At 50.0% G+C, this 23,505-nt stretch overlaps 2 protein-coding genes across 2 annotated transcripts in view; one reads left to right on the forward strand and one right to left on the reverse strand.

The window, feature by feature from the left end:
* On the reverse strand, positions 1-13,439 carry Syngr4 (synaptogyrin 4). The gene is made up of 5 exons (XM_057761111.1): positions 13,267-13,439; positions 11,277-11,477; positions 3,013-3,250; positions 468-607; positions 1-234 (listed from the first exon to the last, which is right to left on the reverse strand). Exons 2-5 carry the CDS (start codon positions 11,367-11,369, stop codon positions 1-3), a joined length of 705 nt encoding a protein of 234 aa, XP_057617094.1. The 5' UTR covers positions 11,370-11,477; positions 13,267-13,439.
* The window catches only part of Tmem143 (transmembrane protein 143), a 16,822-nt gene continuing 5,994 nt past the window's right edge, over positions 12,678-23,505 (forward strand). Inside the window, exons 1-5 of the mRNA XM_057761110.1 lie at positions 12,678-12,967; positions 13,298-13,529; positions 14,851-14,955; positions 21,665-21,859; positions 22,825-22,955. Of these exons, the coding sequence (XP_057617093.1) occupies positions 12,945-12,967; positions 13,298-13,529; positions 14,851-14,955; positions 21,665-21,859; positions 22,825-22,955 (686 nt within the window). The 5' untranslated portion in view covers positions 12,678-12,944. The remainder of the gene's footprint in view (positions 12,968-13,297; positions 13,530-14,850; positions 14,956-21,664; positions 21,860-22,824; positions 22,956-23,505) is intronic.

A 23,505-nucleotide genomic window follows, 5' to 3' on the forward strand; every position in this document is an offset into this window, starting at 1 on the left:
TCAGCTGTCTGGCATCATAGCCAGGCGGGGGGCCTTTGGAGTAGTCAGGTAGGGGGACAGGGCTGAGCTGCTGTAACTCACACTGTTGGGGCCTGTGGTGGGAGGGTTGGCAGGACTACTGGTGGATGACGGGGAAAGGGTGTTCAGCACCACAGCACCCTCATCCTGGGAGCGCTTGTAGGGGAATGGAGCCTCATTTCGGAGGTCCTGGAAGGCCAGGTACGCCTGGAATATCTGTGGGCAGGAAAGGGTAGGATTTAAGTTGGCTGGGATGGAACGGGAAGACAGGGAGACCCAGGAGCTGGCCTAGGGGATGCAGTGGATAGCTGTCTGCTCACAGTGCAACAGTACCCAAGATGGGGATGCCTGAGGAAGGTAGGCTCGGAGGATGACAGCAGAGGCCCGGGGAGAGTCCTGGTTGTAGCCCTCCCAACCCACCCTGGAGGGGTGCCAGGGCTTGTCCTTACCCAGACAGGGACGGAGAAGAAAGCAAAGGCAATGGCTGCCTTGGGGCTGCTGTTCCCCGTGAGGAAATGCTTGGAATTCGAATGCTGCCACTGGTTGGCTAGGAAGCAGAAGGCCCCAAACCAGACACCTGCCCAGATGACTAGAGGGGCGAGGGAAGAAAAGAGGGTAAGCATGCTGGGGCACAGGCCAAGTGTGCTAGGGATGGGTTAGGGAGTCCTGTGACACCCCCCACCAGTGCCAATCTAAATTCCTCAAGTGTCCCCAAAAGTCAACTTCTGGAGTGGCATTCCCACATCTAATACAGAGCTGGAGCTACATCTAGTGTCAGCTTCATCAGCGGCTCTAAGAAGCCCAGTTCCTTGTAGGCCAGCCACATCTCATGCGCTGGGGGCCTTCATAGAGGCCAGCCACATCTCATGCACTGGGGGCCTTCATAGAGGCCAGCCACATCTCATGCGCTGGGGGCCTTCATAGAGGCCAGCCACATCTCATGCGCTGGGGGCCTTCATAGAGGCCAGCCACATCTCATGCGCTGGGGGCCTTCATAGAGGACAGCCACATCTCATGCGCTGGGGGCCTTCATAGAGGACAGCCACATCTCATGCGCTGGGGGCCTTCATAGAGGACAGCCACATCTCATGTGCTGGGGGCCTTCATAGAGGACAGAGACAACTCATTTGCTGGGGGCCTTTATAGAGGACAGCCACATGTCATGTGCTGGGGGCCTTGAGAGAGGACAGCCCCTTCTCAGTGAAGAGCTTCTCTGACAGAAGCAGTCTCTGGCTCTGAGGAGCTGGGAATGGCTTCTGGGGAGGGGAAGAGAGATAGTTTAAAGAGGATCTGAGGGCCTGGGTATAAAATGTGGGCTTTCTGTGTGCCGAGCTCTACAGATCTACAGCATGGTATAGAGTTATATTTCTGTGTGCTGAGCTCTACAGATTCTACAGCATGGTATAGAGTTATATTTCTGTGTGCTGAGCTCTATAGATTCTAAATATTTATTTATTTATTTATTTATTATGTATAGAATATTTTGTCTGTGTCTATGCCTGCAAGCCAGAAAATGGCTCCAGACCCCATTACAGATGGTTGTGAGCCACCATGTGTTTGCTGGGAACTGAACTCAGGACCTTTGGTAGAGCAGGCGAAGCTCTTAACCTCTGAGCCATCTCTCCAGCCCCCGCTCTATAGATTCTATAGCACGGTTATAGAGTTATATTTCTGTGTGCTGAGCTCTACAGATTCTACAGCATGGTATAGAGTTATATTTCTGTGTGCTGAGCTCTACAGATCTACAGCATGGTATAGAGTTATATTTCTGTGTGCTGAGCTCTACAGATCTACAGCATGGTATAGAGTTATATTTCTGTGTGCTGAGCTCTACAGATCTACAGCATGGTATAGAGTTATATTTCTGTGTGCTGAGCTCTACAGATCTACAGCACTGTTATAGAGTTATATTTCTGTGTGCTGAGCTCTACAGATCTACAGCATGGTATAGAGTTATATTTCTGTGTGCCAAGCTCTACAGATCTACAGCATGGTATAGTTATATTTCTGTGTGCTGAGCTCTACAGATTCTACAGCATGGTATAGAGTTATATTTCTGTGTGCTGAGCTCTACAGATCTACAGCACGGTTATAGAGCTATATTTCTGTGTGCTGATCTCTACAGATTCTATAGCACGGTTATAGAGCTATATTTCTGTGTGTGATCTCTACAGATCTACAGCATGGTATAGAGTTATATTTCTGTGTGCTAGGCTCTACAGATTCTACAGCACTGTTATAGAGTTATATTTCTGTGTGCCAAGCTCTACAGATCTACAGCATGGTATAGAGTTATATTTCTGTGTGCAGAGCTCTACAGATCTACGGCATGGTATAGAGTTATGTTTTTGTGTGCGAGCTCTACAGATCTACAGCATGGTATAGAGTTATATTTCTGTGTGCGGAGCTCTACAGATCTACAGCACGGTTATAAAGCACAGGGGGGCTTGCCATCCACTGGGCAGCAGTGGCACAGTCAGATGACTACCGCAGCCTCTGCTTTTCTTGTAAAATAAGATGAGCAGGACTTACCCCAAGGGCTGTCTTAGAACTGGAGAAGAGGAGGCTCATACCTTAATGGTGTGCCTAACAGTGGGAAGTGCTCAGCAGGTGTCCACATGACTCTAGGCACCCCTTAACTCATTCCACACCAGAAACCCCTGCAAGGTAGAGTCTCATCCTAACTTTCACTGTGGGTCCATCTGGCTCAGTGCTCTGAATCAAATTTCCACCATGGGGTGGGCTTTCCAGACTGTGCTCAGTGAGCCAGGGAGTGAAATGAGAGGAAGCAGCAGCTTGGGCTAGAGGCAAGGAGGGGATGGGAAGGAAGGACTAGAAGATGCTTCTGGGAGGAGCCATGGAGTCAGACCCTCACAGTGGGAGGACCATCAGGCACAGGTTTGGCAGGGTGGACCCAGGACTGGGACCTGTAGGCACTGGGGATCCTGGGAGGGCTGAAGAGAAGGGTGCTCTGCATGCTCCCCTGGGACTCACCGGCCAGGATGAGGTCTAAGAGCCGGAAGGCTGTCTTAGAGCCGCTTTCTATGATACGGTTCTCATGGGCGTCTAGGGCAAGGAAGACCAAGCTGCTGAGGAAGGACAGGAAGCCAGCTCTTACTGCGAAGGCGCAGGCCACGTAATTGCGGTTGAAGACACAGTGGAGCTCAGGAGACTCTGCCCTGTTCTGGTAACCATCAATTAGTAGAGAGGAAAAGATGACCAGGGAAAAGACCTGTGAACCACAGCAGACAGGGTGGAACTCAGTGCCTCCTTCCAGATGTCTTTCCCTTTGGGTGACACTCTGGGTATGGGGCATTCTGCAGCTGCCCCTGATACTGCCTCAGAGCCCTGTGTCTGCCCTTCATCTCCTTTCCTCCATCCAGGCTCTGGCCTCATCCTTTCCCTACCCTCATCCCAGTCTCCCCTCTGCTCTTCTGGCTTGCAGTCCCTCAAGGCTCCCCAGTGCCCCAATTCTAGCCCATCACCGTGGCTTCCAATGCACTCTTGCCTTAGCTAACTTAATCTTTGTCCCCTCATCCTTGCTCTGTTCTGTACTCTCCTGTCACCACCCTTGTTCAGGGTACAAGCCCTACTAAGAGGTGTCCCCCTCCTCTCCCTTCCACCCAGTGCTGAGGGCTGACACCAGGGCCTTTTCATGTTAGTGAAGCACTCTACCACTGAGCCCTGTGTTCTGATGTGGGATTCCCCTCTGTGTGCTGTGCTTACCATTGATAAATATAGGAACTGTATTTATTTGGGCCTATAGCAGAGCTATAGGGGAACAGAGCTAGGTGGGGAAAACTAAGCTGAATTCTGGGAGAGAGAAGTTGGAGTCAGAGAGAAGCCACGGAGCCACCATTGGAGATAGATGTGCTCAAACTTTGCTGGTAGGCCAGGACCTCGTGGTGATGCACAGATTAATGGAGATAGGTTCCATTAAGATGTAAGAGTTAGCCAATAAGAAGCTAGAGCTAATGGGCCAAGCAGTGATTTAAATAATAGTTTCTGTGTCCCAAACTGGGTGGCTGGGACAAACAGGTGGCCTCCTCCTACAGTGTTCAGTCCCAATTAGTATGTATGTATGTATGTATGTATGTATGTATGTATGTATGTATGTATTTATTTAAAGACATGGTTTCTCTGGCTGGCCCTGAACTCACAGAGATTCACCTGCCTCTGCCTCCTGAGTGCTGGGATTAAAGGAGTGTGCCACCACTGCCCAGCTAATTTATTATTATTATTATTATTTTGGTGTTTTGAGAAAGAGTTTCTCTATGTATCCCTAGCTGTCCTAGAACTCCCTCTGTAGACCAGGCTGGCCTCGAACTCAGAGAGATCCGCCTGCCTCTGCCTCCCAAGTGCTGGGTTTAAAGGAATGCACCACCACTACTCAGTTCATCTTTTTAACTTTTAAATTTATTAATTTAACATGTGTGGGTATTTTGTCTGTATGTCTGCAAACTACATGTATGCAATGCCCATGGGAGAACTGGAGTTACAGATGGTCTGTAAGCCACCCTATGTCTGTTGAGAATTGAACCTGGGACCTCCGGAATAGCAGCTAGTACTCACAACAGCGGAGCCATTTTTTCAGCTCCCAAATCATTTTTAAAGGATTTTAAACTATGCATGTTTGGCCATGTCTATGCTCTGTGTATATGCTTGTATGCGTGTGTGTGTGCCTGCTTGCCTGTGGAAGTGAGAAGGTATTGGATCCCCTGGAGCTGGTGTTATAAGTAGTTGTGAGGTAGGTGGTGGGAACCAAACTCAGATTCTCTGCAAGAGTAGCAAGTACTCTTAGCTGCCAAGCCATCTTCCAGCTCCCTCCTCACCCAATTCATTTTTTGAAATAAACTTGTGAAATAATTAAAAGATATCAAAAATGTTCAAAGGCATAACAGACATGCAGTACTGACTACAGAATTAAAATGTCAACATTTTGACTTTTTACTTTGGGATTTTTTTTTTTTTTTTGAGACAGGATTTCACAAGCAGCCCTGGCTGACCTTGAGCTCATAGTCATCTTCCTGCCTCAGCCTCCCAAGTTCTGGGATTATAGGCACCTAGTTTTTGCTTAAGAATTCTTTTTTTTTTTTTTAAATATTTATTTATTATGTATACGATATTCTGTGTGTCTGCAGCCAGAAGAGGGCATCAGATCTCATTTCAGATGGTTGTGAGCCACCATGTGGTTGCTGGGAATTGAACTCAGGACCTTTGGAAGAGCAGGCAGTGCTCTTAACCTCTGAGCCATCTCTCCAGCCCCCTGCTTAAGAATTCTTTAAAAAGCACTACAGCATTGCCTTGGTAACTGCGTCCACACCCGTGCACCTGCGTTCTCTGAGGTGGCGCTATAACCACCCACAACTTTTCTGATAATAAGTCTGAGGCACTGAGGACAAGGAACTGGATGAGTTTTCAGCTAGTGAGCAGCAGAGCATCCACTTGAACCCCGACCATACGGTTCTTCATCTTTCACGGTCTGCCTGCCTCATGCTGGAACCAGCCTTGAGAGCAGAGGCTCCTATTAGCGCAAACCTGTGGGAGACTGAAGCCCCGTCATACTGCAGTGTGGCAAGCCATATGTCAGGCATGGAAGGAACCTTTGTGTGTCTACTGGGTAGAAAGGGAAGTTGGTCCAGCAGACATTCTTCATGGAATGCTCCAGGATGAGAAGCGTTGAGTAGCGGGACCATTGCTTGGAAGGCTGTGAGCAGGGCAGGGCAGGATCAGCTTGCAGTTTGGAAAAAGCCTTCGGGTGCTGTAGAGTTAGCTGGCTGAGGGGTAAGTCTGCATGCTGGGGAGTCAGGTCAGAGCAGAGTGGACAAGAGCTGAAGTTTGGGTGGAAACCAAAGTTCTGGGGCTGAATTTAGAAAGTAGTAAGTTGAGATCTGGATGTTAAGGGAGTTTTGCAAGGCATGGTGGTACATGCCTATACCAGTGGCTCACAACCTTCGTAAAGCTGTGACCCTTTATACGAACTCCTCATGCTGCGGTGACCCCAAACCATAAAATCATTTTAGTTGCTACTTCATAGATGTAATTTTGCTACTGCTGTGAATTGTAATGTAAACATCTGATATGCAGGACATCTATGCAGGCAAGAGCTAGTGCTCAAAGACCGCAACATCACACCCAAGGAGGTGTGACAGTTAAAACTCTCATTTGAATTTTTTAATTCTAAGATCTACTTTACATGTATGAGTGTTTAGCCTGGATGTATGCACATACCAGTTGTGTTTATATGTATGAGTGTTTAGCCTGGATGTATGCACGTACCAATTGTGTTTATATGTATGAGTGTTTAGCCTGGATGTATGCACATACCAGTTGTGTTTATGAGTGTTTAGCCTGGATGTATGCACGTACCAGTTGTGTTTATGTGTATGAGTGTTTAACCTGGATGTATGCACGTACCAGTTGTGTCTCTGGTGCATTCAAGTCAGAAGAGGGCATTAGATCCCCTGGAACTAGAGTTAAGGATGGTTGTGAGCCACTATTTGGGTGGTCAGAGTTAAACTTGGGTCCTCTGGAAAAACAAGAGCCATCTTTTTAGCCCCTTGTTAGAATTTCTTTGAGCAGGACATGTGTTCAACTATGTTCACAGCAGCTTTGTTTGTCACAGCCAGAACCTGGAAACAACCTAAATGCCCTTTGACCGAAGAATGGATGAGGAAAATGTGGTACGGTTACACAATGGAGTACTACACAACAGAAAAAAATGACAGCTTGAATTTTACAGGCAAATGGATGGAGCTAGAAAACATTATTTTGAGTGAGGTAACCCAGACACAGAAAGACAATTATCACATGTACTCACTCATAGCTGGTTTTTAAACATAAAGCAAAGAAAGCCAGCCTATAAAACCACAATCCCAAAGAACTTAGACAACAATGCAGACACTAAGAGAGACTTACGTAGATCTAATCTATATGGGAAGTAGAAAGTATAAAAAGACAAGATCTCCTGAGTAAGTTGGGAGCATGGGGACCTTGGGGGAGAGTTGAAGGGGGGAGGGGAGAGTGAGAGTCAGGGAGGGAGCAGAAAAAATGTAGAGCTCAATAAATATCAATAAAAAATGGGAAAAAAAAAGAATTTCTTCGAGCATGGAAGGGTCCTAAGATAGCTAGGGCCAGACCCAGGGATTGGGGAAGTTCTAAGGGTCCTGTGGCCGATGGACTGTATAAAGGGTGAGGGTGAGAGAGAAATTCACAGAGCAGGCTGGGAGGGAGAACAGAGCCCTGAGGATTTCAGAGACATTTTGGCTCTAACTGTAAACAATGGGAAGTTGTGCAGAAGAAAAACGAAAATTTTGATAAGATTTGAATTCCCAGGCACAGGTTCTGCAGGGGTGTGTATGTTTGCAGTAGTGCAGGTAGGACCTACATTAATGTGTGAAGAGTACCTCTTTCCGTGCCCTTCAGTGTGTGGGGTGAGGTAAAAGCCTTCCCTAATCACCTGCCTTTGTCGTGTCTTCCTCTCTCTCCTTTTATTGCTCCAGTTATTGCTTTGTAATAAAAATAACTAGTCTCTCTTCTTTTTTTTTTGTTTTTGTTTTTGTTTTTGTTTTTCGAGACAGGGTTTCTCTGTAGTTTTTGGTGCCTGTCCTGGAACTAGCTCTTGTAGACCAGGCTGGTCTCGAACTCACAGAGATCCGCCTGCCTCTGCCTCCCGAGTGCTGGGATTAAAGGCGTGCGCCACCACCGCCCGGCTAGTCTCTCTTCTTGCCAAGTACTTTCTAGTTAAGTTCATGAAGGAAGGCTGTAAGATGGTCTGGGACAATGGTTCTCAACCTTTCCTACATTACGATTCATAACAGTAGAATTACAGTTATGAAGTTGCAATGAGATGATTTCGTGACACGGCACTAGGAAGGGTGAGGACCACTGGTCTGGGAGCTAAGGCTCAGTCTTGAGGAAGCACACTGCTCATGCCAAGATGAGGCCAGGAAAGAACTGGAGGGCACATCAATTATTTTTGAACTCATTCTTTTTACCCGTGCTCCTCCCTGGAAGTGTGTACCACCTCACAAAGGGAAGTACACATTGTTAATTCCCTGCCACACTACAACACAGCAGAAAGAGCCACACGTTTCTGACTCTGCAAAGCTGCATAGCTTTGAGCAGGCACTCAGACCATCGGACCTCAGCTTCCCCGTGTGTTTATGTTGTGGAGAACAGTGGGGGCTCAGGTCTGGGAAGTGCTCAGGACAATACTGGTTCACAGGACTCACTAGAGAGGAAGCAGACCCTTAAAGTTAGCTGCTCTAGGGTGGGGCTTGAGTCCAGCCCTCCTGACTTCTGGGGCAGTGGAGCCTAGGGCATTGGAAATGTGGGGAGGGGCATCAACTAGCTGGGGATCCTATTTCCTTGAAGGCTGAGACCCGTTTCTTCCAGCACCCTCCTTCGCTTGTCTCTAGGAGGGGAACAAAGATTCATGAGTTCAGATACCAGCTGGCAAGGAGCACGGAGGACACGAATACCAGCTGCCCAGAGACTCCCACTGAGGAACTAGGCCAGGGGAAGGAGACTGTTGGGGAGGGAGGATGGGAGCCCAGGCAAAGTCCATGACCACAAGGTCTAGCATGGCTGGCTGCCTTCTCCCTGGCTTGCCCTTGGCCATACCAGCTGGGCTCCCTGCTCCTTCATGCCTGCTACCCCTGTCCAGGCACTGGAGACAGTGAGTGGATCTGAGTTTGACCTCTTCATCTGGTGGGTAATGACCTTGACAGATTGATCACTCAACCTCCATCTGGGAGTCTCAGTTTCCCCTTGGATTATACATATTAATATGTCCTTGTCATAGGTTGGGGTGAGGAGAGAAGGCACCAGTGAGCAGTGTGTGACAGTCGTAAGTCCCCTCTTCTGACAATAAAAGACAGCGTGCACCAGTTCCTGTCATCCCAGGTTCCTCGAGCCCTCTCCTCCCTCACAGTTGAGAATTATTTCAGTGACAATACTTGCTATTTAAGGAGAGCTCAGCATTTGCCAGCCCCCTGCTAGTCAGCGTGTATATGTATTGCTTTGTCTCATCTTCACAGCAATCCTGCCCAGGAGTGGGGGTATTGGGCACTTTTGTTACAGATGAGGACACGGGTTCAGAGAAGACGGATGTGTCAGGCCACAGTCTGACCATGTAAGTTAGTGAGCCAAAGGGTCATTTCTGGGAAGGAAAGGAGCTGCTGCTGCTGCTGCTGCTGCTGCTGCTGCTGCTGCTGGCTATGCCTGGGGCAGCCCAACCAACAGGGTAGTTTGTCCCTCTGACGGACATATAGGCTAAGACTCAAAGTTAGGCCTGTCTGAATTGATCCAGAGGACAGAGAGAAGATAGTCTGGATACTCTGGATTGGGAACCTGGGGAGACTCTCACTGCAGAACCAGGTCAGAAGGATGGTTCCTGCTCCCATGACCCTAACCAGATCTCATCGTTGGGGAAAACAACAGAAGCAGAACAGGCTGGTTGAGCATGGGTGGCTCATGCCTATATCCCGGCACTCAGGGAGGCTCAAACAGAAGCTCTGTTATGAATTCAAGGCCAGCCTGGTTAGACTACAAAATTAGAGCCTGTCTCAAACAACAAAAATATACAAAAGACATCCCAGACGAAAAAGAGGGTGTGTGGGGGCATGACCATGAGATGGCTCAGTGGTTAAGAGGATGTACTGCCTGGGTTATTTGAATGGGAATGGCCCCCATGGACTCACATGTTTGATGTTTGTTTGAGACAGGGTCTCTCTATGTAGCTTTGGCTGTCTTGGAGTTTGCTGTGTAAACTATGCTGGCCTCGAACTCACAGAGATCCTCCTGCCTCTGCTTTCTGAGGGTTAGAATTAAAGATGTGTACCACTATGCCTTGGCCAGGCTCATATATTTGAATGCTTGTTCCCTAGTAGGAGGAACTATTTGGTAAGGATTAGGAGGTGTGGCCTTGTTGGAGGAGGTGTGCCACTAGGGGCGGACTTTGAGGTTTCAAAAGCCCATGCCATTCCTGTTTGCTCTTTCTGCCTCTAACTTGCAGGCTCTCAGCCACTGCTCCAGCTCCATGCATGCATACATGCATACCTGCTTGCTGCCTTGCTCCCTGCCCTGATGTTCATGGACTCACCCTCTGAAACTCTAAGCAGGCCTTCAATTAAATGCTTTCTTGTATAAGTTGCCTTGGCTATGGTGCCTTTTCACAGCAATAGAACAGTAACTAAGACGCTGTGCTTACAGAGGATCCAGGTTTCGGTTCCCAGAAGCCCCGACTGTCAGCTCTGACTGCACTTCCAGATGATCTGGCACTCTCTAGCCTCACCAGTGCCTATATGCATGTGGTGCGCATAAACTCATGCAGGCACATTCAAATAATTTAAAAGAGAAGGAAGCAGTGCAGGCTAAGCCCATACACATAGATAGATGACTTCGGTACTGATGTTGAGAGTCAGTGATTCGTTCCATGTCAAGGCCACACAGCATGAGTGTCCTGACTCTCTGGGGATATGGTGGTGACTAAAGGGTGCACAGAAAGCGTCAGCCCCATGCCTGACAGTGACCACTCACACCCAATGCCTGAATCTGTTGCATACTGTCTTCTTCCCATCTGTAGATCTTTTCCTGTTTGAAATAGACCTCAGACCCTGTTTTCCCCATCCCCACCTGGGAAATGGAAAATGAATGGGTATCTCATAGAACGCAATGGTACTGTCCCTTTCTGTGTTAACTTTAATGATGCTGGTTAATGGAATTTTCTGGCATGATGAAAATGTCCTGAACCTATGATGTCCAATGGGAAAGCCACGAGGTACTTGCAGCAGCTCAGCCCCTGAAATATAGACACACTGAATGTAGAATGCTATCTGAATTAAATTAGTTGGAATTGGAGTAGCTCATGTGGTTTGTGGCTACCCCACTGGGCAAGCAGTCTTCAAATGCTCTGATTCCATTTATCAAAATTATGGGGTTTTTTGGGGGGGAGGGGTATCTTTCTTCTCCTTTAAAGGGTTCTTTTTCACTTTTTTCCTTTTCTACACTGTCACCTAGACTGGCCTCAAACCCATGACAATTCTCCTCCTGCAGTCTCTCATGTGCTGCTATTACAAATCATGCTCAAGTTTGTGGGGTCCTTTCTTGTGGTGAGTTAACTGGTATTGAGAATGGCTAGTCACATGACCAGATCCTCAGTAAAAGGTGGCTTCAGCTTTAGGCTCCTGTGTGCTTTTTTTCCCTATCTGACCCCTCCCTCTTCCCGATCTGAGAACTGATCCGCAGGGTCTCACCCCTCCGCAGACCCTTGAGATGCTCTTTGGTCTCTTCAGAAAGCGGACAGTTTCACTGTCTGCCAGGTCCTGCAGGCTTTCAGGGAGATGCATGGTGGCTGCTTTTCTTTGGGTGTCCTGGGAGGTGGGGGCAGAGGTGTTGGGTGCTGCTTTCTGGGCACCGCTGTTTGTATGCTTCAAGCCCACCCCAGGGCTCAATTGCTGCAAGACAACACAAATGGGAATGTCTGAGTCGGGGTGCTGGGAGGTGGGAGCATTGGTTCAGGCTTGGGTAGGGTGGAGGCTGGAGTCAGCGTCTGGTGTCAAGGGAGGACTGGGTGTCCAGAGGTGGCAGCCAGTTTGAGACTGAGGGTCCCCTGAACTGGACTCCCAAGGCGGGGAAGGACGGACCGAGGGGCTGTTAGGAGCTTTAGGAAGAGAGGGGAAGAGGGTGAAGGGGTTGCTTCAGTTTTCAGTAGTCAGGAATATGGGGTGAGAACCTGCTGGGTGGTCCTGGGTGCTGGGGTAGTAGGTTCTGGGAATGGCAACCCAGGTCCTAGAAGTTGGAAGTAGGCTCAAGGACTCAGGAGTTGGAGATCTCAGAAACTGATAAGGGTTCTGAAGACCCTGGTATTGGGAATACAGGATGAGGGTGATGAGGGTGACAGACCTGCTGGGTCCTCAGAGTGGTTAGGGACCCCAGGACATGGGACACTAGTGAGGAGGGTTGTAGACGAGAGTCCCGGAGGGAGTGTAGCTAGCTCCCTTGGCATAGAAGGCCGTGGAGGGCCCAGGCATATCTGAGATATTCCCTGACTTGGGTCATTTCCCATAACATGAGCCTTGCTTAGGCTTTAGCTCTGTCTCAGGAAGACACATTGTCTCATACTGGGGTCTGGTCTGTCAACCCCCACTCACGGGACAACCTTCTTGGAACAGGGCCTTCTCTCACCCCAGGGGGGCGCTGCCGGAGGAGGACCACCTATTCTCCGAGGGCCGAGGACCACCTATTCTCCGAGGGCCGAGGACCATCTATTCTCCAAGGGCCCAGAACCATCTATTCTCCGAGGGCCGAGGACCACCTATTCTCCGAGGGCCCAGGACCACCTATTCTCCGAGGGCCCAGAACCACCTATTCTCCGAGGTCCCAGGACCACCTATTCTCCGAGGGCCGAGGACCACCTATTCTCCGAGGGCCGAGGACCAGCGTTCACCTCTGGGAGCTAGAATCCTCGTCTGCCTGCCCTCCTCTCCCGCTCCCCGACACCTCTAGCCTCCTTTTGGGTCCTCTTTATCCGCCTTTTCTGTTCTCTACAGGTGATTGGCTGCACCCAAGTCCCGCCCTTTCTTTTCCACCTATCCGAGCTGACTAGAGGATGGGCGTGGCCTTGGCCGACGTTGGCCGGGTCGCCGTTGGCCGGGCGCGCGCTCGAGGGCCCGACCCGCCCCAGCCTCCGGACTTGTCGCACCCGCCCCGCCTCTCTCTTTGAAATAGCGGGCCGGGTGACGCTTCTTTGGCGCGTGCGCATACGTAAACACAGATTAGCGGTGAAGCATGCGTAATTGAGATAAAGGCTCTTTTAAAAAAAAAAAAATGGTTTCAAAGACCCAGGCTCTGCGCATGCGTCTGTTTGCTGAAGCCTATCCTCTGGGCCCAGGATCTCTTCGTGCACATGCGCAGAAGACTCAATGACAGTCGCGCGTCGGCTAAGGTGAGGGAAGGGTGGGGGATTGCATGGCCCAGGGAGGACGGCCCAGCACCCGCTATTAACTTTTCCTGGTTTCTCAACACTCCTGAGATTCACCTCGCTGTCAAAGCTCCGCAGAAACCACCTGTACCACTACAGAGCCCCTGAGCCTGCAAAATGTTCCAAACTACGACCTCTGCCCCTAGTCTGTAACCCACCTAAACGTGCAGTGTAGAAGGAACCGGACAAGAAAGCTAAGATAGAGACTGTCCCCCCCCCCCCCCCGAAGGGCGGGATGCGTGGAGGTACTGCCTCCAACTGACCTTTGACACCCCCTCATTTGCTTATGTTTAGGCTCTGGGAAAGGGGGCTGGCCATGTTGCATGTGACCTGGGGGTCCAAGGTCCGAGTATGGTCCCTGGTGCCTGCTCTTCTTGGGACTCCCCGGGCTCTGTCGTCCCTGGCGAACAAGATGGGGGTGTACCGAAAGATGTGGAACCCCACGGAGCCCCGCGACTGGGCCCAGCAGTACCGCGAGCGCTTCATTCCATTCTCCAAGGAGCAGCTGCTCCGCCTCCTGATACAGGTACTGCCCACCAGTGGTCTGAGCCTGGGGACTACAATTTCCAGCCGACCTTGCGACTGCACCACTATACCTGCTATTGAGGCCTGCTCTAGCGCATCCTGGGAGTTGTAGTTCCTTGTCCCTTAGCATGTCAGTGGTTGCCAGAAGAGTTAGAATGCAGGGGCAAGAGCTCCAAGATGAGGTAGTTGCCTAATGAACTCCAGACCCGGGCTTCTTCCGGGCTTTTAAACAGGCCCTCTGAGACCTGAGGTTTTCCCTTGAAATAGATTTAACTGTCCTCCTCATCATTACTTTCTACTATGTAATAAAATCGTACCTTCAAATCTATAATAATAATTATTATTATCACACTTTGAGTTCTTACTCTGTGGCCCATGGCTACATGGTTGTCATGTATAGAACCATCAGAACAACTCAATAAGAAAGACCACCATCATCCCATTTTACAGGTGAGGTTAAAAGCAGAGCAATGACTCACATTGGGCTGACTCTCCGAGTGAGTGCCTTACCTCACTCCTGATGTACTGAGAGTCTGAGTTCTCAGCCCGCCATCACTGTCAGATCTACCGCTGCTGAGACGATCTTACTCTAAGTTACTTATTGATTGCCTGCCATGTATACCAAGTCCTATGCTAGACTATGTACCCGTGCACATAGCGCACATATGGTCTCATTAAAATTTCCCATAGTTGGGCTGGGAATATGGCTTATAATAAGAGCATTTGTTACTCTGCGGGAGACCCAGGATCTGCTTCTAGCACCCACGTGGTAGTTCACAGTCATGCATTTCTCTAGTTCCAGGGGATTCAGTGGCCTCTTCTGATGGCTGTTGGCACTAGGCATATACGTGGTGTCACGTACATACACACAGTCAAAACACATATGCACAAAAAATAAATAAATTCTCCATAGCCATCTGCTCACAAGGAAACTGAATCTCAGGCAGGTTTGGACATTTGTCTGGATAATGACTATCTTCATGTGGCACTCTGGAGCCAGGTGGGCCTATCGTGACCCTCTGCAAATGGCTTCACTGAGCCTGTTTTCCCCTTTGAAAAACTGGGGTTCTAACTCCACTCACCCTCTCTCTTCTCTGGGGGATGATTCTGTCAAGAAAGAGCACCTGCCACACGGCACACATTCTGGGAATGTTTAACATTAGTGCGGAGCAGGTGCCCAGCCTCGGGCTCTCCCTATGCGATGTATACTGCGGCTGTACAATTGGTCCAGAGTTCCCATCCTGTGTGTGGGTTACCATGAGAGGTAACCTTCTCTGGAGGAAGAGGAAAGAAGCCTAACGAGGTTTTCTTCTGGCTACCAGGAGTTCCACTCTAGCCCAGCAGAGAGAGCGGATTTGGAGGCATTCTCAACTCACGTGGACTTCTGTACCCTGTTTCACTACCATCAACTCCTGGCCAGGCTGCAGGTCTGTCATGTCTTGTCATGCATGTTTGCTCTTTGTCTGTTTAGTACTTAGCACATGCTTGGAGCCTAGTTCTCTTTTAAGTTCTGAGGATAGACCAGGACACATGTAGCCATATGCTCATGGAGTTGGCACTTCAGATGGGGAGCCAGAAAATAAAATGAGTGTAAAATATGAAGTCTGATTTCAGGATCTGCAGGGAGAAGGAACTTTCTTTCCCTCCTCCGCCTCCTCCTCCTTCTTCTTCCTCCTCCTCCTCCTCCTCCTCTTCTTCTTCTTCTTCTTCTTCTTCTTCTTCTCTCTCTCTCTCCAATCTCTCCCTCTCCCTTTCTTCCTCTCCCTCTCTCCCTCTCTCTGAGATAGTGTCTTACTCTGCAGACTAGGATCCAGGATGCTCTTGAACTCACAGAGACCCACCTGCTTCTGCTTCCTTTGTGCTGGCTGGCATTAGAGGTGTGTGTGGCAGTATGCCTGGAGGAAGTTAGTTATCTGAACGCTTGTTGGCCTGTGGAGGATGACAGGAAGACTCTGCAGTGAAGAAGCTTTGGAAGGATGTGATGATACTGAGACTCAGAGGATTCGTGTTTTACATCAGGATATGGTAACAAAAATGCAATCTGTTGGCTGTTTTACACATTAGTGTTTGAGCTCTAAATATCAACTCAAGGCATCCAGGATCTAGGACCTAATGAGGCTGTGTTTTGGTTTTTCGAGACAGGGTTTCTCTGTAGCTTTGGAGCCTGTCCTGGAACTAGCTCTTGTAGACCAGGCTTGAACTCACAGAGATCCGCCTGCCTCTGCCTCCCGAGTGCTAGGATTAAAGGTGTGCGCCACCACCGCCCAGCACGAGGTTATTTCTTCATTCACACCTGTTGCTCTCGGCCTCGTCCTCACACATGGGAGGATTGAGCAAGAACTCTGTGGTCTCTCATAAGGATGTCCGTGAGGGCCCTGGCCTCACCACCTCAGTCTAACCTGCCAATGTCACATCTTGGCCTGGAGGCCGACCCTTTTTCTCTAGCTCGTCCATAGATTAGACAGAGCTGATAGTTTAGGTGCAGCCATAGTTACAGTGACAGCAAAGGCCGCTTGAAGCCGTCAAGGCTGCAGGCCAACCAGACGATCACTATGAAGGGCATCCCTGTATCCCTAGGTTAGGGCTCCTTCCCACCAGCTGGTGAGGGGCCAAATTTTCTTGAGATGGTTGAGGTTGGGACCCCATAGTTGATTTCACATTCCAGCCTCGGGCTGCCCCCCTCTTCCTTGAGCAACAACACTTCTGAGCCCCGTGTGCACTGTGTCTGGCTGCAGCCCGCTCTGCTACTGCTAGCCCCATTTGTACAGACAAAAAGCCAGGCTCAGGGAGGATCTAGGAATGTTCAAGTTCGCAGGGATCACAAGTACTGGGTCAGTCCCAGATCTCCTCACCCGCTACCGCCACCGTGTTCTGTCACTGGGGCACATGTGGCTTCTAGAGGTAGAATTAGTTCTTTTTCAAAATATTTTGCTATGTAAAATTTACTGTCCTTCCCTCTCTTCCCCCTTCCTCTGAGTCGGGAGGTCTCACTGTGTAGCCCTGACTGGCCTTGAGCTCACAGATCTCCCAGCCTCTGCCTCCTGAGTGCTGTCGTGAAAGGAGTGGACCACCATGCCTGACCTTGCTATGTAAATGTTTGAACACACAGAGATGCAGAGTAGAATATGAGCATACCATTATTGGTGGGGCAGATTTCCTGGACAGGAGCAAAGAGGTAGAGGTGCCTTAGGTTAGTGCTATGCACACTCCCCCACCCCAAAACAAAGAAGTTTCTGAGGAGGGTTTTGCACAGGGGAACTGGACCTATGGTCAGTGTGAGCAGGCACCTCTAGTGGTCTCTTAGTAGAAAGTGTGGTAAAGGCATACTGAAGTCCTGCAACCACAGCCCCAGTCATTGGTCCAGTGCCCCAGCCTGTTTGGACAGTCAGTCCCCAGAACATGGGAAGTGGAGTTGGGATGGGGGAACCTTGCAGGTGCAGATACTGCTGGCCTCGGGTCTGTGTCACCAGCTGTGTGCTCAGATCAGGCCTAGACATGGTTAGGTCCTGGGTCTACTTTGAACATAGTGCGTTCAGGACTGCTTTATGCTGGGACATGGGCCAGTGAGAAGAGTCCAGGACAACCCAGGGTGTGCCCTTCTCACTGAGGAAGGGAGGATGGTGAGTGGGCAGCGTTTGGGTGCTGCCGGGGGTAGCCTGAAGCTGCAAGGACTGGATCAGCTCTGGGCTGCGCATCAGGACACAGGTGGGAGGCCCCAGGACGTGGGTTACCACCAGATAGCCATTGCCTTTTGTTCTCTAGCAACGTGAGGCTCCCCTGAGCCTGGAGATAGGCGCTGAGTGGGAATGGTGGGGACAGACAAGAATCAGAGCCCCTTGTGAGTGTAGAGGACTGGTCTGTGTAGCTACTGAGGCTGGCTGTGACTCTCCATGGAGGTCAGTATGCAGATTCTGAAGTGGTGCCTCCGGCAGCCTGGCAAGATACACTGTTGTAGCAACTGACCTTATGTGGTTTTTAAGTTTAAACTTGCAGGGACCAAGGCTGGCAGTGCACTCCTATAACCCCAGCATTGGGAGGTGGAAGATCAGGGTTCAAGGTCAGACTTGGATACATACAAGTGTTTCAAAAAAGCAAGCAGGACCAATGACTCAGCTTCTAAGGGATGGGGAACCTATCAACCAATCACATCTAATTAGGGTGTGGCTACCTGGGGCCCAAGTAGAAATACTGGGTGATCCAGGTGCGCCCCCCTCTCTCTCTGTGCGGTGCCCACCGGACATATAGGACGTCGGACCTCCCACTCTTGTAGTGTGAGTTTTCCCTTTTCAACTATTAAAGTATAACTGTTATTCTTGAGCTGGTCTGGTTATCTATCGTACAGACCTAATTCCCAACATAAGGGTGCTTGCCACTAAGTCTGATGACCTGAATTTGGTCCCTGGAATGCACATGGTGGACGGAGAGAACCAACTCCTTCAAGTTATCCTTTGACTTTCACACCTGTGTGGTGCTGTGTGTTATATATGTGCACACATACAGGCTGGAGAGACGGACGGCTCAGTGCTTTAGAGCACGCGCTGCTTTTCCAGAGGCCCCTTTGGTTCCTAGCACTCACATCAGGTGACTCATAACCACCCGTGACTGCAGCACCTGGGAGCCAATGCCTTCCTCTGGCTTCACAGTAAACACACATGCATAGTTAGAAGAAAAATAAATCTTAAAACTTATGTAATAAAGTAAAACTTGTTCCTCAAAAGCTCCATCGTGGCTATTGAGGTGATTCAGCAGGTGAAAGTTCTTGCCATGCAAGCCTGATGCCCTCGGTTCCAGCCCCAGCACCCATGTCAAGGTGGAAACAAACACACCAGTATTACATGCAAGTTTTGTACGGCCTTACGGGTGTATGATTCTGCTTCCCAACGACAATGGAAACCTTGCCAGGGCTTTATTTATTTATTTATTGAGGTGTGGTCTCATTGGTAGCCCACGCTGGCCTCAGATCCACAAATGCACAATCCTCCTGCCTCAGCCTCCCAAGCACTAAAGGGCTTTTGTAAGTAAGTGGCAGATCTGGGTCCATAGCTCAGTCCCACATCTGTACCCAAGGATGACAGTGGTCCCATTTTCACATGCTGGAAATGTGCCTCCAACCTGCTTCGAGCATAACAGAAACATGTGCAGGATTTCCGTTTGCCCTTTCCGTCCTTCGCTGAGATGTCACAGCAGAGTGAGAGAGTGAGCTGGCTGCAGGGCCCAGTAAGGTCTTGAGACCATCCAGATGGGGAGGCCAGCCCAGGACTCAAGCAAAGTTGGCCACGGACCACATCCTCAGATGCCCAGAAGGACCTTGAAGGATTGCATGGCTGGGACTGAAGCTGCATCCTTAGAAGATGAGGATGACGATGAGGGGAGGGGCTGTATCCTTCAGGCTTCGCCACAGCCAGGTTCTCCTCTGACAGCTTTAAGGTGGACACCTAGGCATGGCGCATGGCCTGATGCGCCTCCTCCCCATGTTCCTTTTCTCCCTTCTCCCTGCCTCCCTGCTCACTGCTTTCCCTATTTACTCCTCCTCATGAGTCGCTGTCCAGCACAGACATGCTTTCCCCAGTTCACTGTACCCACCCGCAATGTAGATCTAACCACCACGAGCTTCCCATTTGTCTTTGCTTGTTTGTTTTAATTTTTTAAGATTTATTTTATATGTATGAATACTTTGCCTACATGTATGTATGTGTACCACATGCAGGCCTGGTACCCACAGAAATCAGAAAAAGACATCAGACACCCTGGGATACCTGCTCAGAGATTGTTCTGATACCCTGAGACCCTGTGTCCCTCAGTTGTGGGCTGGGTTCCACTTCCCTCCAAGGCAAGTCACACTGTTTGGGACCAGATAGGCTGGCAGCTGCGATTCTCCCTCATCTTCCCCCACCCCCAGAGGGTTGGGGGTGGTTTCAGTACAGAAGATGTGGGGGGCTAGGGCAGATTTGAGGGGCTCCTAAAAAAGATTCACCTTTCATTTCCAATTCAGTGGAAAGCTGTGAGGCGAGGCTTTGCGTTAGCTTTACGTGGGGAGAGCCCATAGGTAAACGGAAGCCTCAGCTGGGAGTGGAGGGGTCAGGAGAGATGGGGTTCAGTGTGTGGAATCAGGAATTGAATATGGGGTGATGATAGGAGGGAGCCTGCAGATGAAGTATCCTGGGAGGGGAGTGCTCGGGGGGACGACTGGAAGTGACAGGCTGGCATGTCTAGAACCAGGTGGGACATCTTGGGGAGGGAAGGAAGAGTGGCCATTTTGATGGCATGTTGGGCTGCAGCAGTGTGAGGTCCTGATGGGGTGTTGGCACTAGTTAGTGCACAGGCTCAGCTGTACACACAGATCCTATACAGGGTTCTAGAGGCAGGGAGTCCTGTGGGGCCCTGGGACAAACAATTCCTTCCATGTTACTGACCCGTGTGATCTGCTGGAAGTGTCTGTTTTGCTTTGTTCTTTTAAATATTTTTGCCATGCTGGGACCCAGGTTGCTGAGCCACACCCCAAAACCTCAACAGGGGATTCTAGGCAAGTTTTCTACCATGAACTTTATCAGAAGCCTCTTCCTTCCTTCCTTCCTTCCTTCCTTCCTTCCTTCCTTCCTTCCTTCCTTCCTTCCTTCCTTCCTCCCTCCCTCCCTCCCTCCCTCCCTCCCTCCCTCCCTCCTTCCCTTCTCTCTCTCTCTCTTTCTTTTTTTCTTTCTTGTCTTTCGAGACAGGGTTACTCTGTAGCTCTATAGACTAGGCTGGCCTTGAACTCACAGAGGTCTGCCTGCCTTCACCTCCTGAGTGCTGGGATTAGAAGCATGTGCCACCACCACTTGGCCTCTTTCATTCATTTTTGAGACAGGATATTGCTAAGTTACCCAAGCTGGCTTTGAGCTTTCCCTGTTCTTGCTTCTTCTTCTTTAGAAGATGGGAAGACAGGCCCTGGCACAAGGTCCAGATTATGTTATCTTTTTTTTTTTTTTTAAATCATATCAGGGAGGTTAGCAGGTACAGCCATGGGAGGGGATGTGGGGGAGACCTGGGAAAGCATTTACTTTCCTCACTATCCTGGAGGCAGGTGCCATCCAAACCACATTGTGCTGGGCCACACCAGGCAGGCCTGGGATGCTGGGAGCTCTGTTGGGGTTTCTGAGAAAGGCAGGGAAGAAGCAGAAGCTTGGGACTGCACAGGATGAGACCTTCTGCAGGCTTGGCATGGTGGGCTGTGCGTGGTCTGGAGCCTCTGAGGACATGGTCCCTGTGGGAGGACTGGAGGCATGTAGGCAGCTTTCGATCAACCGATCACCTTGCCCACCTCAGACACACTTCTGGCTGGGCCTCTGCTGCTGCTGGGATGGCCGTGCCTTCCACAGCCTGCCAGGTTTCGTTCTGACAGAGTCTTTCGACAGCCCAGGCTCACTCAGGCTCACTTGTGTGTTAGTCTCCTGAGCACTGGGATGACAGTGTATCCCACCATGCTTAGCCAATACCTCTCCCAGTCCTCTTCTTCAAGGATTCTCCAGCCAAAGTACAGGAGGCCCAGTGCCCTAATGTACAAATTTTAAAGCACTCATAGTTCATCAGGCCACGTAGGGTTTGAGGCTTGCCCAACAAGTAGGCGTAGAAGTTCACGGGGCAGCTGTCACCTCCATTCAGTCCCTCCATGTGCCCTCGCCCTGGGCGGCTGGGAGGTTGCTCTCCACCTGGCAGTCCGGCCTCCTGCAGCTGCTTGGGAGGAGGAGAGACGCACTCAGGGCAGACCTCAGAAGGAAGCCGGAGAAGTGGGTGAGCTTGTCCGCACAATGTTTTATTGTTTTTTGTTTTTGTTTTTTGTTTGTTTTTGTTTTTCGAGACAAGGTTGCTTTTTGTTTTGAAACAGGGTTCTCACTATGTTGCAGTGGCTAACCTGGAACTCTTTATGTAGGCCATGCTGGGCTTTAACTCACAGAGATCAACTTGAGTCTGCCTCCCAAGTGCTGGGATTAAAGATGTGCACGCCGCCGCATCCAGCTGCACAGTGTTTTAGGTGTGTGTGGCAGGGTAACACTCTCTCTTGGAAGAGAGCATAGCACACCGAGCTCTGGGCTTCCCCAGGCCCCAGGGTCCATATCCCTGTGTTGTAACCTCCCTGTTTTTCCTGTTGTCTCCCCTCAGGCCTTGTATGACCCCATCAACCCTGACAGGGAGACCCTGGACCAGCCATCCCTTTCTGATCCCCAGCGTCTGTCCAGTGAGAAGGATGTGCTCCAGGCTCTGAAGCCCCTGCTGGCCCAGGCCAACTTCTCTGCACTCTCTGAAGATGCCCTGGCCTACGCACTTGTCGTCCATCACCCTCAGGATGAGGTCCAGGTACCTGTCCCCAGAGGAGCCATGTTTTCTTACCTAGAGAAAGCACCCCTCTTCCCCAGCCACTTTGGTCCTCTGCCGGGAACGGGTTATCAGATGAGGGTCTTGGCCAGGTGCGGTGCTGCCACCTGACAGTTCTGTGGTAAACAGTGTAAAGCTCATTCCGTGGGCTGGAGAGATGACACTTGTTGCTCTTGCTGAGGACCCAGGGTCTGCTCCCCCCACCCACATAGCCTCTTACAGCTGCCTGTGATTCAGCTCTGGGAGACCCAGCACCTTTTCTGGCCTTTCAGGTGGGCACCAGGCATGCCTGCAGTGCACTTACATACGTGAAGACCAAACACCTGTACATATAAAATAAAAATAAAACTTAAAAAAATTCATAGGCTGGTGTGGTGGTACACACTTTTAATCCCAGCCTGTGGAAGGCAGAGGCAGGTGGGCCTCTGAGAGTTGGAGCTCAGCCTGGTCTACAGAGTGAGTTCCAGGCCAGTCTTGACTATATAGTGAAACCCTGTCTCAATGCACCAAACAATAACAATCAAAAAACCTCTCTGTCTTCCCTTCTATAAAGTCAGCAAAGGTGAAGAAATACTAAAATCTTCCAGTTCTACATTTTAGAGAACTTTAAACTGTATTTTTTCTAGACATATTCTGTCATATTTTAGGATGTGATCTGCCAGTGGCGGTGGGACATGGTTTAAGTGACGATGTCTTGTCTTTGTAGTTGCTTCATAAATGGAAACTCTTAAAGCCAGTGCTGTCGTAGATTCTAAGCAGTTTCTTGTGTGCAGCCCCAACCCTATGCAATGTACAACATGGACCATGCACGACTCCCTTACCTACATACTGCATGTTCAGCAACAGAAGGCAGGCTCCATTTCTGGGTAGGATGTGTATGCTGGCACCCCGCCCTTAACACTCGGCTCATGTTCAGCTACCTCTGCTTCCTTTTTCCCCCTCGGCAGGTGACAATAAATTTGGATCAGTATATCTACATGCAGTTCTGGGCCTTGGGGCAGAGAGTTGGGCAGATGCCCCACATGTCCAGTGTGGGCTCCAAACGTGGCTTCTTCAGAAAGTTGCCCCCTGTGGAGAGGTGAGGAGGCCCTTGTTCCCCAGTTGCAGCAAAGGGGAGCAAGGTTTGAGTTGAGAGGGGATGATAAGTCAGTGTCTGGCTTTGGTGTCTTTGGTCAGGGAGAAGTCCGGAAATGGGAGGTATGATTGTCAGAATGCAGCCTTTTCTTCCCAAGAGGAAGTGTGAACTACTGTCTCTAGAGGAAGAGTAGGGGAGGCCAGTCATCTCCATTTTCCAGATGAGGAAAACTGAGGGCCAGAGAGGGGAGGCCACATCCCGAAGAAGTGGCACAGCCATGCTCTGGTCCAATAAGAATACAAAGTGACCGCCCTCCATGGCTGAACGTGTGATCTGCTTCCGACTCCTTATGATTAAGTAGCTTTCTAAAGGCCATATAGCATGGAGACATGGAGTTTTAGGTGTGTATCAGTCAGAGCTGATTATATGTGTGTGTGTGTGTGCATATATATAATAAGTCATGTATATAATGATCTGTTAGACTGGCTTTCAGGCTGTGGTCAGGGTAGTCCAATCATGGCTGCCTCATGATGGGAAGGGTAAGAATCCAGTG

This window comes from Chionomys nivalis (genome assembly GCF_950005125.1).
Source record: "Chionomys nivalis chromosome 23 unlocalized genomic scaffold, mChiNiv1.1 SUPER_23_unloc_1, whole genome shotgun sequence".
In the NCBI taxonomy this organism is placed as follows: domain Eukaryota; kingdom Metazoa; phylum Chordata; class Mammalia; order Rodentia; family Cricetidae; genus Chionomys; species Chionomys nivalis.

Bases quoted from the DNA above. Each gene is read 5' to 3' on its own strand.
- Syngr4 (XM_057761111.1), bottom strand. From the start codon at position 11,369: ATGCATCTCCCTGAAAGCCTGCAGGACCTGGCAGACAGTGAAACTGTC. The intron at 3,251-11,276 runs GTGAGACCCTGC...TGTGGTTCACAG, and splicing joins TCTCAAGGGTCTGCGGAGGG to GTCTTTTCCCTGGTCATCTT. The intron at 235-467 runs GTAAGGACAAGC...TCCTGCCCACAG, and splicing joins TCTTCTCCGTCCCTGTCTGG to ATATTCCAGGCGTACCTGGC.